The sequence below is a fragment of the Oncorhynchus mykiss genome, chromosome 5 (genome assembly GCF_013265735.2).
Source record: "Oncorhynchus mykiss isolate Arlee chromosome 5, USDA_OmykA_1.1, whole genome shotgun sequence".
NCBI classification, from domain to species: Eukaryota; Metazoa; Chordata; class Actinopteri; order Salmoniformes; family Salmonidae; genus Oncorhynchus; species Oncorhynchus mykiss.
The window spans coordinates 14,351,326-14,367,711 of record NC_048569.1 but is presented as its reverse complement, the minus strand read 5'-3'; the positions used below and the strand labels follow the sequence as shown (position 1 = coordinate 14,367,711).

Below are 16,386 nucleotides of genomic sequence, written 5' to 3'. Positions count from 1 at the left end.
TCATTTAGGTCAACATTGGATCATTCAGAGATCCTCACTGAACTTCTGGAGAGTTTGCTGCACTGAAAGTAAAGGGGCTGAATAATTTTGCACGCCCAATTTTTCAGTTTTTGATTTGTTAAAAAAGTTTGAAATATCCAATAAATGTCGTTCCACTTCATGATTGTGTCCCACTTGTTGTTGATTCTTCACAAAAAAATACAGTTTTATATCTTTATGTTTGAAGCATGAAATGTGGCAAAAGGTCGCAAAGTTCAAGGGGGCCGAATACTTTCGCAAGGCACTGTAGACGGATGCTGTATATGACAACTATGCGACAGGGTAGCTAGACAGCTATGGTTTGGTACAGTACATTTGTTAGGTGGGTGGCTAGCTATATAGTGTTGTACAGTAAGGTACAGGACAGAATGATAGTTTGCTGAGATATCATGAACCGTAAAGGTGAAAACATAATGGACTTAGTAGGACATCAACAACTATAGGACAACTGTAACAATTACTGTAGACAAGCAGGAAGTAAATCCCCAAAACATTCCTTATCCCAGCACACTTCAGTTGGTAGAGCATGGCGTCAGCAATGCCAGGGTTGTGGATTTGATTCCCGGAGCTACCCATACATAAAATGTATGCACGCATAAGTTGCTTTGGATAAAAGCGACTGCTAAATGGCATATATTATTCAACTGGTGACTTTCCGGGAGTCAGGCTCTGATGAAGGTGATTCATGCCTAAACGTAAGCCTATTGTTTTTTTGGTCCTGTCAATAAATTTATCAGATTTACCCAGAAACAGAAGGATCCTTTTTCTGTATTCTCCCTGATAGTCACTAGTTAAAGCGTCCTGGGGTAAGGAGTGTTTTTTTTGGATCTCCAAGTCCCTCAGCCAAACAGATGATTCCTTTTTTTGTTTTAGCTGGACTGAAGCGTGTTTGGGTGTACTTTTCCAAGCTGGAAGTGAAGACTGTGTAAACTATTAATGTCTGCAAACAGCACTTTCCTTTCTTGAAAAAAGTGATATATTATAGCCATATTGATATTGTATAATTGTAACATATACACACTCAAAATCCACATATTTCATATAGATGAAAAGAGCCCTCTGAAAATGGACCTGGATAAATAAGTGTGTTTGGGGAGAGTATCCTCAGATGGGATAGGTGTCTGTGTGTGTGTGTTCTGAGAGAATCTTTGGGGATGGTCCCCTCAGATAGGAGAGGGGGCCCGCAGAGAGCTGGTGAGGACTAAGTCGCCGAACACGTTGGCATAGGATGCTTTGAGGAACTGGACGTAGTTCTGCAGACTCCTGTTGATGCTGTCTGACTGCTCCAGACGATCCTTCAAATCCTGCAGACGCGACTGGTATCGCCGCTCCACCTGAAGGGGAGCACACACACAGTTATGAAATTATCTCTGATTGTGTGTGTAAGGTCAGTATTGTCGTGATTCAATGTCTTTGACCACAATAGGTTTAGAGACTATCATAGATTATAATCAGAGTTTTACACGAGAGATGTGCATTTTTAAAACACTCGCCCACACCTCCTCTTTGCTACGGCGTAGGGTGGTGAGTTCTGTGGCGGTTCTGCTCAACTGTGTCTCTAGGTCCACCACCTTGGACTGGGTGGAGCGCTCTTTGGTGGACGCACGCTCCCGGGTGTTGGACACCTATACACCAGGACAGAGATACTCCATCAGACAGAGCAACGGACTTCTCACCTTGTTACAACAAAGATAAAACATCCTCAGGGAAGAAAACTATTGTCAGAGTATTTTAGCTGATGTCGTGGTGAGATTTTTGTTGTCTGAAAATGACTGCTCCCCAGCCTCCCCCTGTCCCCAGACAGACCTGTAGTCGGGCGTCTTCTAAAGCCTCCTCCAGCTGGCGGGTCAGGTGGGTGCACTCACGGGACTTCTCCTCCAGACAGAGATGGTTGCTGTGGATGGTCTCCTCCCGCTTGGCGATCACCCCCGCCAGGTCCCTGTTTTGACTGGTGGCCTCCTCCAACTTCCTGTAAGGGAGAGACAGGGTGGGAGGGAGGGATAGGGTGGTTAAAGGGAGAGATAGAGGGGAGGGCTGTAAGACCCAGGTATGCTCACACGGGATACATAAACACACACTAACACTGTACTGTATGTCACTTTGGATATACAGTTGAAGTCTGAAGTTTACATACACCTTAGCCAAATACATATAAACTCAGTTTTTCACAATTTCTGACATTTAATCCTAGTAAAAATTCCCTGTCTTAAGTCAGTTAGGATCACCACTATTTTAAGAATGTGAAATGTCAGAATAATAGTAGAGAGAATGATTTATTTCAGCTTTTATTTCTTTCATCACATTCCCAGTGGGTCAGCAGTTTACATACACTCAATTAGTATTTGGTAGCATTGCCTTTAAATTGTTTAACTTGGGTCAAAACGTTTTGGGTAGCCTTCCACAAGCTTCCCACAATAAGTTGGGTGAATTTTTTGCTCATTCCTCCTGACTGAGCTGGTGTAACTGAGTCAGGTTTGTAGGCCTCCTTGCTCGCACACGCTTTTCAGTTCTGCCCACACATTTTCTATAGGATTGAGGTCAGGGCTTTGTGATGGCCACTCCAAAACCTTGACTTTGTTGTCCTTAAGCTATTTTGCCACAACTTTGGAAGTATGCTTGGGGTCATTGTCAATTTGGAAGACCCATTTGCGACCAAGCTTTAACTTTAAGACTGATGTCTTGAGATTTTGCTTCAATATATCCACATAATTTTAATTCCTCATGATGCCATCTATTATGTGAAGTGCACCAGTCCCTTCTGCAGCAAAGCACCCCCAACAACAACATGATGCTGCCACACCCGTGCTTCGCAGTTGGGATGGTGGTCTTCGGCTTGCAAGCCTCCTCTTTCCCCCCAAACAAAACAAATGGTTATTATGGCCAAACAGTTCTATTTTTGTTTCATCAGACCAGAGGACATTTCTCCAAAAAGTACAATCTTCGCCCCCATGTGCAGTTGCAAACCGTAGTCTGGCTTTTTTATGGCGGTTTTGGAGCAGTGGTTTCTTCCTTGCTGAGCGGCCTTTCACGTTATGTCGATATAGGACTCATTTTACTGTGGATATAGATACATTTGTACCTGTTTCCTCCAGCATCTTCACAAGGTCTTTTGCTGTTGTTCTGGGATTGATTTGCACTTTTCGCACCAAAGTACATTCATCTCTAAGAGACACAAAGCGTCTCCTTCCTAAGCGGTATGACGGCTGCGTGGTCCCATGGTGTTTCTAATTGCGTACTATTGTTTGTACAGATGAACCAGACTTGTGGAGGTCTACCATTTTTCTTCTGAGGTCTTGGCTGATTTCTTTAGATTTTTCCATGAGGTCAAACAAAGAGGCACTGAGTTTGAAGGTAGGCCTTGAAATACATCCACAGGTACACCTCCAATTGACTAAAATTATGTCAATTAGCCTATCAGAAGATTCTAAAGCCTTGATATCATTTTATGGAATTTTCTAAGTTGTTTAAAGGCACAGTTAATTTAGTATATTTAAACTTCTGACCCAATGGAATTGTGATACAGTGAATTATAAGTGAAATTGTAAACAATTGTTGGAAAAATGTCCTAACCGACTTGCCAAAACTATATTGTGGAGTGGTTGAAAAACGAGTTTTAATGACTCCAACCTAAGTGTATGTAAACTTCAGACTTCAACTGTAGTAGTCAGGGGCGCAACTTTGGTGGGGGGGACATACTTTTAAAATTATTATTATTTTATTTTTATCGTCGGATAAACACTCCAAACAGCCTACACGACTGCTCGGAGGCGACCGCATGGTCCTAAAGCACACCGTTGCCTCGTTTTGTATCACATTCCAATATCAAAACTGGGGGGGGGCACAAAAATGCATGTCCCCCCCGTCCCCAGCGAAAGTTGCACCCCTGATATTAGTTATCATATTACAAACACACACAGGAACATGCACACTGTACACACATACAAACTCATACTGTTCAGTGTGTAATGATATTCATGCAGGTCACTGCAAGTGTCAGTCTCTAGAATGGCCGTAACTGTCTGACCTCTCTAGACTCTCCACACAGTTTTGCAGCTGTTTGTTCTCCTCCAACAGCACCGAGTTCTTCACTCTCACCAGCTCCACCTGGGTGCCTTGTTGCTCCACCTAGAGAGAGACACACACACCACCCATTAATAAACCATTAATAACACCATTAAAGCCACAGTCTGGAAGCATACCATTACGTTTTGTGTGCAGCACACACACCATGCTCAGGTCAGCCAAGGTGGTTCCCACCTCCCATACACACACACACTTTCCACCCCCCCCCCCCTTCACACCTTCATGCGCAGGTCGGACAGGGCAGTGGTCAGCTCAGTGCTGTGTTTCTCCTGGGCGTGTTCCCTGTCCTGAGCTTCCTCCAGTAGGACCTCGGTGCGCCGCAGTGCCTCAGGAAGAGGCTCCAGCTCTGTCAGCCGGCCCAGCAGCTCCCTACGCACCACCTCCAACTCCCTCTCCATCTGGTCCCGGACCTCCCGCGCCTCGCATTCCGTTTGTCCCAGCCTGGCACAATACTCGTCCGCCTTCGCCCGCGTCTTCACCACCTCAGTGATTAGCATTACACAGATGCAGTAACACACATAGGGCATTCAGGAACAGTGCACGCACGCACACACATAGTTATTTATTTAAGCAATAAGTTGAAGTCATTAAAACTTTTTACCTTTATTTAACTAGGCAAGTCAGTTAAGAACAAATTCTTATTTTCAATGACGGCCTAGGAACAATGGGTTAACTGCCTGTTCAGGGGCAGAACGACAGCTCGGGGGTTTGAACTTGCAACCTTCCGGTTATTAGTCCAACGCTCTAACCACTAGGCTACCCTGCCGCCCTCAACCACTCCACAAATTTCTTGTTAACAAACTATAGTCTTGGCAAGTCGTTTAGGACATCTACTTTGTGCATGACACAAGTAATTTTTCCAACAATTATTTACAGAGATTATTTCACTTATAATTCACTGTATCACAATTCCATTGGGTCAGAAGTTGACTGTGCCTTTCAACAGCTTGGAAAATTCCAGAAAATTATGTCATGGCTTTAGAAGCTTCTGATAGGTATTGACTAAAATTATGTCAATTAGCCTACCTTCAAACTCAGTGCCTCTTTGCTTGACATCATGGGAAAATCTTTTTTTTTTTTTTTTACCTCCACAAGTCTGGTTCATCCTTGGGAGCAATTTCCAAATGCCTGAAGGTACCACGTTCATCTGTACAAACAATAGTACGCAAGTATCAACAGCATGAGACCACGCAGCCGTCATACCGCTCAGGAAGGAGACGCGTTCTGTCTCCTAGAGATGAACGTGCTTTGGTGCGAAAAGTGCAAATTAATCCCAGAACAACAGCAAAGGACCTTGTGAAGATGTTGGAGGAAACAGGTACAAAAGTATCTATCCACAGTAAAACGAGTCCTATATCGACATACACTGAAAGGCTGCTCAGAAAGCCACTGCTCCAAAACCGTCATAAAAAAGCCAGACTACGGTTTGCAACTGCACATGGGGACAAAAATCGTACTTTTTAGAAAAATGTCCTCTGGTCTGATGAAACAAAAATAGAACTGTTTGGCCATAATGACCACGGTTATGTTTGGAGGAAAAAGGGTGAGGCTTGCAAGCCGAAGAACACCATCCCAACCATGAAGCACGGGGGTGGCAGCATCATGTTGTTGGGGGTGCTTTGCTGCAGGAGGGACTGGTGCACTTCACATAATAGATGGCATCATGAGGATGAAAATTATGTGGATATATTGAAGCAAAATCTCAAGACATCAGTCAGGAAGTTAAAGCTTGGTCGCAAATGGGTCTTCCAAATGGACAATGACCCCAAGCATACTTCCAAAGTTGTGGCAAAATGGCTTAAGGACAACAAAGTCAAGGTTTTGGAGTGGCCATCACAAAGCCCTGACCTCAATCCTATAGAAAATTTGTGGGCAGAACTGAAAAAGCGTGTGCGAGCAAGGAGGCCTACAAACCTGACTCAGTTACACCAGCTCTGTCAGGAAGAATGGGCCAAAATGTACCCAATTTATTGTGGGAAGCTTGTGGAAGGCGACCCGAAACGTTTGACCCAAGTTAAACAATTTAAAGGCAATGCTACAAAATTTAGTGTATGTAAACTTCTGACCCACTGGGAATGTGATGAAAGAAATAAAAGCTGAAATAAATCATTCTCTCTACAATTATTCTGACATTTGACATTCTTAAAATAAAGTGGTGATCCTAACTGACCTAAGAAAGGGAATTTTTACTCGGATTAAATGTCAGGACTTGTGAAAAACTGAGTTTAAATGTATTTGGCTAAGGTGTATGTAAACTTCAGACTTAACTGTATATGGCCAATATACCATGGCTAAGGGCTGTTCCTATGTACGACGCAAAGCGGAGTGCCTGGATACAGCCCTTAGCCGTGGTATATTGGTAATATACTACAAATCCCCCGAGGTGCCTTACTGCTATTATGAACTGGTTACCCCTGTAATTAGAGCAGTAAAAATAAATGTTTTGTCATACCCGTGGTACACGGTATATTGGCCATATACCACACCTCCGCGGGCCTTATTGCTTAATTCTCTTTCATTTAGTATATTATTGCATGTTTGTGGGCACTGTACGACGTGGGCGTATACTTGTGTGTGTGTGCGCTTGTGTGTGTGTGTGTGTACATACCTGGGTCTTATAGCTGTCTACCAGGCTCTCGTATTGCTTCACAGAGGCTTTGACTTGTTGTACCTCTGACTGGGACAGAGCCAGCTTCTCCTCCACAGCAGATAACCTGGCCTGAATGAGGGAAACACACACATATGGCTGTCAGCCTGCAGTACAGAACGGTGTACATGTGTGTACCAGAATAAACTGACCGCAAATCGGTGTTATGATGCAATGAAGCAATCTATTATCTGGTCAGCTAAATCTATGAATAATGAATTACATTTGTATCTTTGTAATGTACTGAAACCAGAACCAACACGTACTATTTGTTAGGTACCGGGTAGAGATGGGATTCTCGTAAAAGAAGAAAGTGGATTGGTACAGAAACAGATTAAAGGGGAAGGGAAACACTAGGCTTTAGAATGTCAGCTAACTGTAACGTTGCTTAGCTTTACTTCCTGAAGTGTTTACATTCCCCTTTAAAGCCCAATGAAAAATATCCATTCAAAGCGATTTCTAGTCCAACTTCCAGACTAAAATGAATCTGTCTCCGGGAAACTGGCCCAAAAATGTCAAGTGTTATTAATCCATTGTCATCATTGACCTTGAGGCTCTGGTTCTGTAGCCTGGCGTGGGTGCCCTCTGTGGTGAGACTGTGCAGGTGGTCCAGGAGCCCCTCTCTCTCGGCCCGGCCCTTGTCCTCTCTCCCATGGAGCTGCTGTGTCAGGTCTGACATTTGGCTGCACACACACAGGGTGGAGCAGGATGATAAAAATTGGATTATGAAGGATTTACGTCAGCAGGGCTTTATGTTAGACCATGGGGGTTTATACTGTGTATTTAAAGACACTATTCTTGACATAGCTCATTCTAATATTTCTACTACTGTACATTACATTTTAGTTACTGTTTATAAACACAGCATATTTATTAATATACTGGATTCTTGATGTAGCACACTCTAATATATCTACTGCTTTACATATCATTCTTAGTCTACACTACATGACCAAAAGTATGTGGACACCTGCTCGTCGAACATCTCATTCCAAAATCATGGGCATTAATATGGAGTTGGTCCCCCCTTTGCTGCTATTACAGCCTCCACTCGTCTGGGAAGGCTTTCCACTAGATGTCGGAACATTGCTGCGGGGACTTGCTTCCATTCAGCCACAAGAGCATTAGTGAGGTTGTGCCCTGATGTTGGCCGATTAGGCCTGGCTCGCAGTCGACATTCCAATTCCTCCCAAAGGTGTTCGATGGGGCTGAGGTTAGTGCTCTGTATGGGTCAGTCAAGTTCTTCCACAAACCATTTCTGTATGGATCTCACTTTGTGCACGGGGGCATTGTCATGCTGAAACAGGAAAGGGCCTTCCCCAAACTGTTGCTACAAAATTGGAAGCACAGAATCATCTACAATGGCAATGTCATCCTTGTCATAGACTGTTCTCTCTGCTACCACACGGCAAGCGGTATCGGAGCACCAAGTCTAGGTCCAAAATACTTCTTAACAGCTTTTACCCCCAAGCCATAAGACTCCAGAACAGCTAATCAAATGGCTATCCAGACTATTTTCATTGCCCCCCCCTCTTTTTAACTGCTGCTACTCTCTGTTTATTATCTATGCATTGTCACTTTAACTCTACCTAAAACTGAATTGTTGGTTAAGAGCTTGTAAGTAAGCATTTCACTGTAAGGTCTACACCTGTTTGTATTCAGCACGTGACAAATAACATTTTATTTGCTGTAGCATTAAGATTTCCCTTCACTGGAACTAAGGGGCCTAGCCCGAACCATGAAAAACAGCCCTGACCCTTATTCCTCCTCCACCAAACTTTACAGCTGGCACTATGCATTACGGCAGGTAGCGTTCTCTTGGCATCCACCTAGATTCGTCCTTCGGACTGCCAGATGGTGAAATGTGATTCATCACTCCAGAGAATGCGTTTCCACTACCCCAGAGTCCAATGAGCTTTACACCACTCCAGCCGATGCTTGGCATTGCGCATGGTGATCTTAGGCTTGTGTGCGGCTTCTTGGCCATGGAAACTCATTTCATGAAGCTCCCGATGAACAGTTATTTTGCCAACGTTGCTTCCAAAGGCCATTTGGCACTCGGTAGTGAGTGTTGCAACCAAGGACAGACCATTTTTAAGCGCTATGAGTTTCAGCACTCGGTGGTCCCTTTCTGTGAGCTTGTGTGGCCTACCACTTCGCGGCTGAGCCGTTGTTGCTCCTAGAGGTTTCCAAGTTGACCGGGGCAGCTCTAGCAGGGCATACATTTTACAAACTGACTTGTTGGAAAGGTGGCATCCTATGACGGTGTCACATTGAATGTCACTGAGCTCTTCAGTACGGGCCATTCTACTGCCAATGTTTGTGTATGGAGATTGCATGGCTGTGTGCTCGATTTTACACACCTGTCAGCAACATGTGTGGCTGAAATAGTCAAATCCACAAATTTGAAGGGATGTCCACATACTCTTGTATATATTATGTATCTTGTGTAAATTAATCTGGTGTATACAGTATACTGTATATGTATCGATTGCATTTGGATTACTGTTACAGTTTTATTTGGGTTTTTAATCAATTAGTACAGAAATTCTTGATTTGTTTTTTGGTTGTGGATTATCTGTGTACTTCTTTGACATTTCACTGCATTGTTAGGAGCTAGTAACATGGGCATTTCACTGCATTCCCTAGAAGATCTGCTAAACGGCGTATGCAACCAATGACTTTGATTTGACTATATTTTACATTTGACATATTAATGATTGTGCTTGATTCTGTGTTATTTGATTGATTCTGTCTTATTTTGAGAGAAAGTGGTCAATCAACTGAAGCATCTCTCCCTTTCTCTCACCTGTTGAGGACTGAGACCTCCATCTCTAGCTGAGTCTTGTCCTTCATTTCCTGGGCGTGGCGACCACGCCAGTTCTCTGCTGCTGATAGGGCCTCTGCCATCTGATTCTCCTGTGAAGTCAACAATATCATCCAATAGATTTGAACGTTATTTAAGCCAGGCCCCACAGTGCTACACGGTACATCTGGCTGTTGTTCTAGCCCATTACTAACAAAGGTTGACTAATCATCAAGCTATTCTTCTGTGGGATATCTTGTTCCTAAGCACTGATTCAAGGTCAGTTTTTTAAATAAAAATTAGACACAGTTAGGCCACCTTCTCCTCCCCTTCACCTACCACATCCAGTAGCTGGGTGCTGAGCTGCCCGGCGGTATCTTCGCTGCGTTCAGCCCGGTGTTTCTGGGCCCGTGTGGCCCTCTTCAGGTCCTCTTTGTCGGCCTCCGCCTGAAGTTTCAGACCCCGCAACTGCTCCAGCAGGTGACCCATCTCTCCCTGCTGCTGACTGGCCGCCCGCTCCAGGTTCTTGACAAATCCGAAAGCAGAGGGTGAAAAAAAACATACAGGAACAAATTGTTTGCAGAAGAAAACATATTTGTAGTGGGAATGATCTTTTCACTTTTCTTTTACAATAAGGCATAGGCAAAGTATGTAAATATAGCAAAATGAAGCTGCTCCAGAGCAAGATGAATTGCGTACTAAACAGAATCCACACAACAAACATGTCACTCTACTCTACCTTGATTTGCACAGCAAGGCGGTTGTTGTCAGCCTCTTTGCAGCGTAACTGGCTCTGCAAGTGTGCCCGAGTAGACTCCAGCACTTTAGACAGTTCGCCTGTGGTCTTAGCATTCTCCTGGAACATCAACAGACAGAAAATACAGTATTGTAATCATTAAAATAATTAAATATTTGATGAACACGCTGCGAGTGTGTGAGACACATTACTGCCTCTGTACTTCACCTTCTCTGTGTCCAGAAGCGTAGTCAGTTGCTTCACCTCCCTCTCTTTCTCTTGCAGTTTCACCACAATATTCTGTGTGATGACATGCCATGTTTATAATATGCTTATAGTGTAATGTATGCGTTACGAATGACACAGACATTAACTTCAGTAGGACCTTCTTCTATTCATCAACTGCCCCAAGAGCACAAACCATTTTGAAGAGGACATTTTGGTGATTCGAAATTCAAGGAATATTTTGCTGACAGACAATGGCTTATTCAAAGAAACACACCGAGTTTTCTGCCTCTGTGTCTGTCAGCCTCTTCAGAAGTACATCTTTCTGTTCTGACATCCTCGTGGATTCCAGCTGTTCAAAAAACAAACAAGAAAAAAAGCCACCACAACAGGTAAAAGTGCTGTTATAAGAGAGGGCCTTATTTCGGGCCACAACATGAGATTGTGAGTTGTAATTGGCTTGCTGCCTCATCCTGCTCCTGAAAGTCATTGGTTCCTCATCTTGTCAGCATTTTCACCATCCTGGAAGTTGTTGAAACTTAGGGGTTCAAGTAGGGTTAGGGTTCAGGGTAAGTAAAGTATCTTTGCTAATCATGTTGTGGCCCTAAATCAAGGCATGTTATAGCTAAAAGTAAGTTCTACTCTACTGCAGGCCAATCTGACCTCTACTGGCCTGAAGCATGTACCTCACGTCCGTGCTGTTCCCTCAGTAGGTGGCGCAGCGTGCGGTTGGTGGTCTCAAACGTCTCCAATTTCTGGAGCAGCAGCTCCTTCTGACGCGCCAGGAGGGAAGACTCAGTCCCAGACATCCTCTTTTCCAACCAAATTAAAGAATTTCATATTTCAACACCTACATTATATCCTGAGGTTGCACCTACCATATGCATTTTGAAAACATATATTGGTTTCTTAGCATGGTTGGGGTCAATTCAGTCAACTGAGGAAGTTAACTAATATCCCCATTGAAAATAACTAATAGTCTGAATTGGCATGTCAATCCATCCCCTGAATTGAAATTGTGCTGAACCCCCTAACCCTGTCTCTGTTGTCACTCACACTGGTGCTGACACTCCTCATCTTAGTGACGGTCTCTCTGAGGGCTGACACCTGTATTGCAGCTTCTGTCCCATCTATCTCAGCCTCCATCAACTTCCTGAGCAGAGTGTCCTTCTCCAGCTGCATCGACTCCATAGACCTCTCTAGTCTGGACAGATGTGTAGGCAGACGTCGTGTGAGAGGCAGAGGAATTGCAGATTGTGAATATGGGACACAGAAAGGAAAGATTGTTGTATTATAAACTGGGTGGTTTGAGCCCTGAATGCTGATTGGCTGACAGACGTGGTATATCAGACTGTATACCACATTTATTTTTACTGCTCTAATTATGTTGGTTACCAGTTTATAATAGCAATAATGCATCTTGGGGGTTTGTGGTATATGGCTAATGGTTCTACCACATCCCCACAGGCTTTATTGCTTAATTATACACTAAGTATACAAAACATTAAGAACACCTTCCTAATATTGAGTTGCACCCCCTTTATCCCTCAGAACAGCCTCAATTCGTTGGCGCCTGGACTCTACAAGGTGTCGATGCTGGCCTATGTTGACTCCATTGCTTCCCACAATTGTGTCAAGTTGGCTGGATGTCCTTTGGGTGTTGTACCATTCTTGACACACACGGGAAACTGTTGAGCGTAAAAAACCCAGCAGCGCTGCAGTTGTTGACAGAAACCGCCGCGCCTGGCACCTACTACCATACCCCGTTCAAAGTCACTTAAATCTTTTGTCTTGCCCCAAGGCTTAAAAATCCTTCTTTAACCTGTCTCCTCCCCTTCAACTACACTGATTGAAGTGGATTTAACAAGTGACATCAATAAGGGATCATAACTTTCACCTGGATTCACCTGGTCAGTCTGTCATGGAAAGAGTAAGTGTTATTAATGTTTTGTACACTCAGATTTTATTTTATTTTACCCTTATTTTACCAGGTAAATTGACTGAGAACACATTATCATTTAAAATCAAATCTAATTTTATTGATCACATACACATGATTAGCAGATGTAACTGCAAGTGTAGTGAAATGCTTATGCTTCTAGATCCGATAGTGCAGCAGTATCTAACAGGTAATATCTAACAACTCCACAACAAAACCTAATACACACAATCTAGTAAAGGAATGAGATGAGAATATATATGTATAAAATATATGGATGAGCAGTGACAGAGCGGCTAAGATGCAATAGATAGTAAAGAATAGATAGTGAAGGATACAGTATAAAACATATGAGACATTCTTAAAGTGGCAGAATTAAAGTGACTAGTGTTCCATTTATTAAATTGGCCAATGATACCAAGTCTGTAAGTAGGCAGCCGCCTCTCTGTGCTAGTGGTGGCTGTTTAACAATCTGATGGCCTTGAGATGGAAACTGTTTTTCAATCTCTCTGTCCCAGCTTTGATGCACCAGTACTGACCTCACCTTCTGGATGGAAGCGGGGTGAACAGGTAGTGACTCGGGTGGTTATTGTCCTTGATTATCTTTTTTTCTTCCTGTGACATTGGGTGTTGTAGGTGTCCTGGAGGGCAGGGAGCTTGCCTCCGGTGATGCGTTGTGCAGACCGCACCACCCTCTGGAGAGCCCTGCAGTTGTGGGCGGTGCAGTTGCCGTACCAGGTGGTGATACAGCCCGACAGGATGCTCTCAATTGTGCACCTGTAAAATTTTGTGAGGGTTTTCGGTGACAAGACCCATTTTTTCAACCTCCTGAGGTTGAAGAAGAGCTGACATTGAGTGAGAGATTGTTTTCCTGACACCACCCCCCCGAGGGCCCTCACCTCCTCCCTGTAGGCTGTCTCGTCGTTGTTGGTAATCAATCACTGTTGTTTCGTCTGCAAACTTGATGATTGAGTTGGAGGCGTGCATGCCCACGCAGTTGTGGGTGAACAGTGTATACAGGAGGGGGCTGAGAACGCACCCTTGTGGGGCCCCAGTGTTGAGGATCCTACTTTCACCACCTGGGGGTAGCCCGTCAGGAAGTCCAGGACCCAGTTTCACAGGGCGGGGTCGAGAACCCAGGGTCTCAAACTTAATGATGAGTTTGGAGGGAACTATGGCGTTGAATGCTGAGCTGTAGTCAATGAACAGCATTCTTACATAGATATTCCTCTTATCCAGATGGGATAGGGCAGTGTGCAGTGTGATGGCGATTGCATCGTCTGTGGACCTATTGGGGCGGTAAGCAAATTGGAGTGGGTCTAGGGTGACAGGTAGGGTGGAGGTGATATGATCCTTGACTAGTCTCTCAAAGCACTTCATGATAGAGAGCCCACAGTCTTTGGTAGCAGGCCGCGTCTGTGGCACTGTATTGTCCTCAAAGCACACAAATAAATGTTTTAATTTGTTTAATTTGTTTTTAATTTGCCATGATGGTATGAGAGCCAGATTGGGAATGTCAGCCAGGACACCGTCATATCATTGTATGACATTATAACAGGCCAGTGATATTTTGCATGGCTCGTGGCTCTTGATAACTTAACTTTTGGCTCCCGACAATAAATCAGATGTTATATATAAAGAACTATTAAATAGACCTTATTTTATTACAAGGACTATTAATGAGTTAAAGGCGTCTGAGAATGATGGCTCATCATCACAGTCATAACAACTCTGGACAACTCATACCTGCAGGCAACAGGGTATTGAATCCCATCTTCCTCTCTGTCTGCCTCTCTCTCCTCTTCTTCTCTGTCTGTCTTCCTCTCTGTTTCCCTCTCTACTTTCTGACTAACACTGTCCATAAAATACAGTACATTTTTAATACAGGGCAAAAATAAGAAAATAAGTTAAAGCTGTAACGTTACGAAAACAAAGTCAGTTAAAATAAACTATGGTTTCAAGTGCATCTGTCTGGTCCATACCTGCTGGTGCAGTCGCTCTCGTCCAGCATCTTCTCCATGGAGTGGCGCAGACGGGAGTTCTCCCTCTCCGTGACCTCTAGCTCATTGGCCACCTCGGCCAGCTCCTCCTCCTGCTCCTTGATGACCTGCTGGGAGGCGCTAAGTTTCTCAGACTGCCGCTCCAGCAGCTGCTCCTTCCTTCGCAGCTCCACCTATACACACACACACACACTTATAAGATTAAATAAATGTTGTATCAAGAGGTAGGGAACTAGGGGAACTTGTGCATCCGGTCCGAAGGAGAATTTTACAGGAGGGACAGACCACACTTTTGAACGTGCTGACCTCAGTCATCAGGCTGTCAATCTTCCTCTCATACTGGTTGATTCGTCCATGCAGCACTTCCTCCTCCTCTGACGAGAGGTCGGCAAATCGCAGCAGAGAGTGGGAGATCTCAGACTGAGGTAATGGTGTGATCTCCAGACGATGAGTAGGCCCCTGAGACATGAATAGATTCAGTGACCACAGACTCTGGAAACATTGCTTCTTTTGATCCATTTTATAACATATTATTGAAAGGGTTGATAGGATAGTCTTGAAATTAGTTATTTTATAAAGATACTGCTTTAATAGGCGTTTGGATACATTGTATTAGTGGAAATTAAGATAAATAGACAGACAAGATAAAAGGAGTGAATAGCATGTCAGACCTCCCATTTGTAGGAGGCATCCCGTATGGAGGCCTTCCCAGGCGGTATCCACGGCACTCGTGTCTTGACCTTTGCAGTAGGTCGCAGGTTCCCTCCATCGCCCTTAGTCTTACCCTAAAAAACAGACAGCATAAAACTCAAGGGAGACATTATGCTTTTACATGTAGTGCATGGTATACAGTATCAAATAGCATAAAAGAAAGGAGTATACATTCAGAGACCCTTGGAAAGAGTGTAAAACATATTCTCCATGCTTTTCGTATCAATTCAGCATCTCAGGCCCTGAATCAGAACTGTATTGATAGGAAACTAGGACATCTAATGAACTTTTTAAAGTGTTCCCCTGAAAAGGTTTTTCCAACCAGTGGTGTCCTGGCAGGGCTCCTACTCTTCTTCACATGCACAGGCGTGGTCTCATTCACGTGCACATGTAGGGGTGGTGAGATTGATCGGGTTCTCAGTGCTTTTTTCTGTAAAAAAAAGAAGAAGCTGTGTGTCAACTACGCAAAGGCCACAAAATAACTCCCTCATCAGCTCAACCTTTCTATTGTGGCCCAGCATTACCACACTATGCACTGTCAGAAACAGAGTCAATGGTGCAAAGCAGGCCTTGATAAGGGACAGTTTCACTGGGTACATCATCAAACACAAAAATCAAGGAAATTGGGGCAAGTGTAAACAAACAAGGTGGGGTTGATTCACTGTCAGATGTGATTCTTGTTTAGTAGGAGATTGTCTGTCAATCAAAAGATAAGCAGTTAGTTAGATAGCCATTATACTAACATGCTAGATAGATACGTCGCTTATGAAATATAGTAGTTACCACATGTAATGGCCTGGTAGCGTTAGCTAGCTATTTGGCTAAACCGAGTTTCTGCTAAGACAGACTGCAATGTGGAGAAATTGATTAGCTAAAAATAAGTTGAAGTGTCTACTGTAGCATTATCATCAGAAGTCACTCACCATGTGAAAACCCAAATATTCCTCGAAATGGTAGATTATGTATATTGTGAATTATATTTTACTTAGCTTGCTAGCATTTCATTCAACAGGCAAAGCTTCCTCCAAAACACCATTCTTCCGGTAGACTAGCATTCTGATAGGTGATTGGCTGATTCAAAACTTTGCTGATCTGTGATTGGAGCAAAGAACTGGCCTTGGTGTTTTATGGTCTACGTTGTTGATAGCAACGGGTTCCATAGAAACCGTCCAAGCCTACACAAGTTTGTTTTGGCTGGGG

The 16,386-nt window shown here is 43.8% G+C and overlaps 1 protein-coding gene across 2 annotated transcripts; it reads right to left on the bottom strand.

The window, feature by feature from the left end:
- Positions 1 to 171: 171 nt before the first annotated feature.
- Positions 172 to 16,259, bottom strand: LOC110523259 (outer dense fiber protein 2). Of its 2 annotated transcripts, none has more exons than XM_021601789.2 (19): positions 16,110 to 16,259; positions 15,509 to 15,616; positions 15,147 to 15,260; positions 14,782 to 14,934; positions 14,458 to 14,648; positions 11,593 to 11,740; positions 11,223 to 11,348; positions 10,814 to 10,888; positions 10,540 to 10,611; positions 10,315 to 10,431; positions 9,915 to 10,100; positions 9,579 to 9,688; positions 7,317 to 7,452; positions 6,731 to 6,841; positions 4,341 to 4,604; positions 4,064 to 4,164; positions 1,846 to 2,008; positions 1,539 to 1,664; positions 172 to 1,373 (listed from the first exon to the last, which is right to left on the bottom strand). In XM_021601789.2, the coding sequence occupies exons 1-19, from the start codon at positions 16,110 to 16,112 to the stop codon at positions 1,203 to 1,205; spliced, it is 2,475 nt and encodes an 824-aa protein (XP_021457464.2). In that variant the 5' UTR covers positions 16,113 to 16,259; the 3' UTR covers positions 172 to 1,202. The 2 variants fall into 2 exon arrangements, with proteins under 2 accessions (XP_021457464.2, XP_021457465.2); XM_021601790.2 differs by having other exon boundaries at positions 4,341 to 4,595.
- Positions 16,260 to 16,386: the final 127 nt, after the last annotated feature.

Coding starts and splice junctions, on each gene's coding strand:
- LOC110523259 (XM_021601789.2), bottom strand. Junction 15,261..15,508: donor GCCCTGCCAGGACACCACTG/GTTGGAAAAACC, acceptor TCTGTTTTTTAG/GGTAAGACTAAGGGCGATGG. Junction 14,935..15,146: donor ATGCCTCCTACAAATGGGAG/GTCTGACATGCT, acceptor TTCATGTCTCAG/GGGCCTACTCATCGTCTGGA.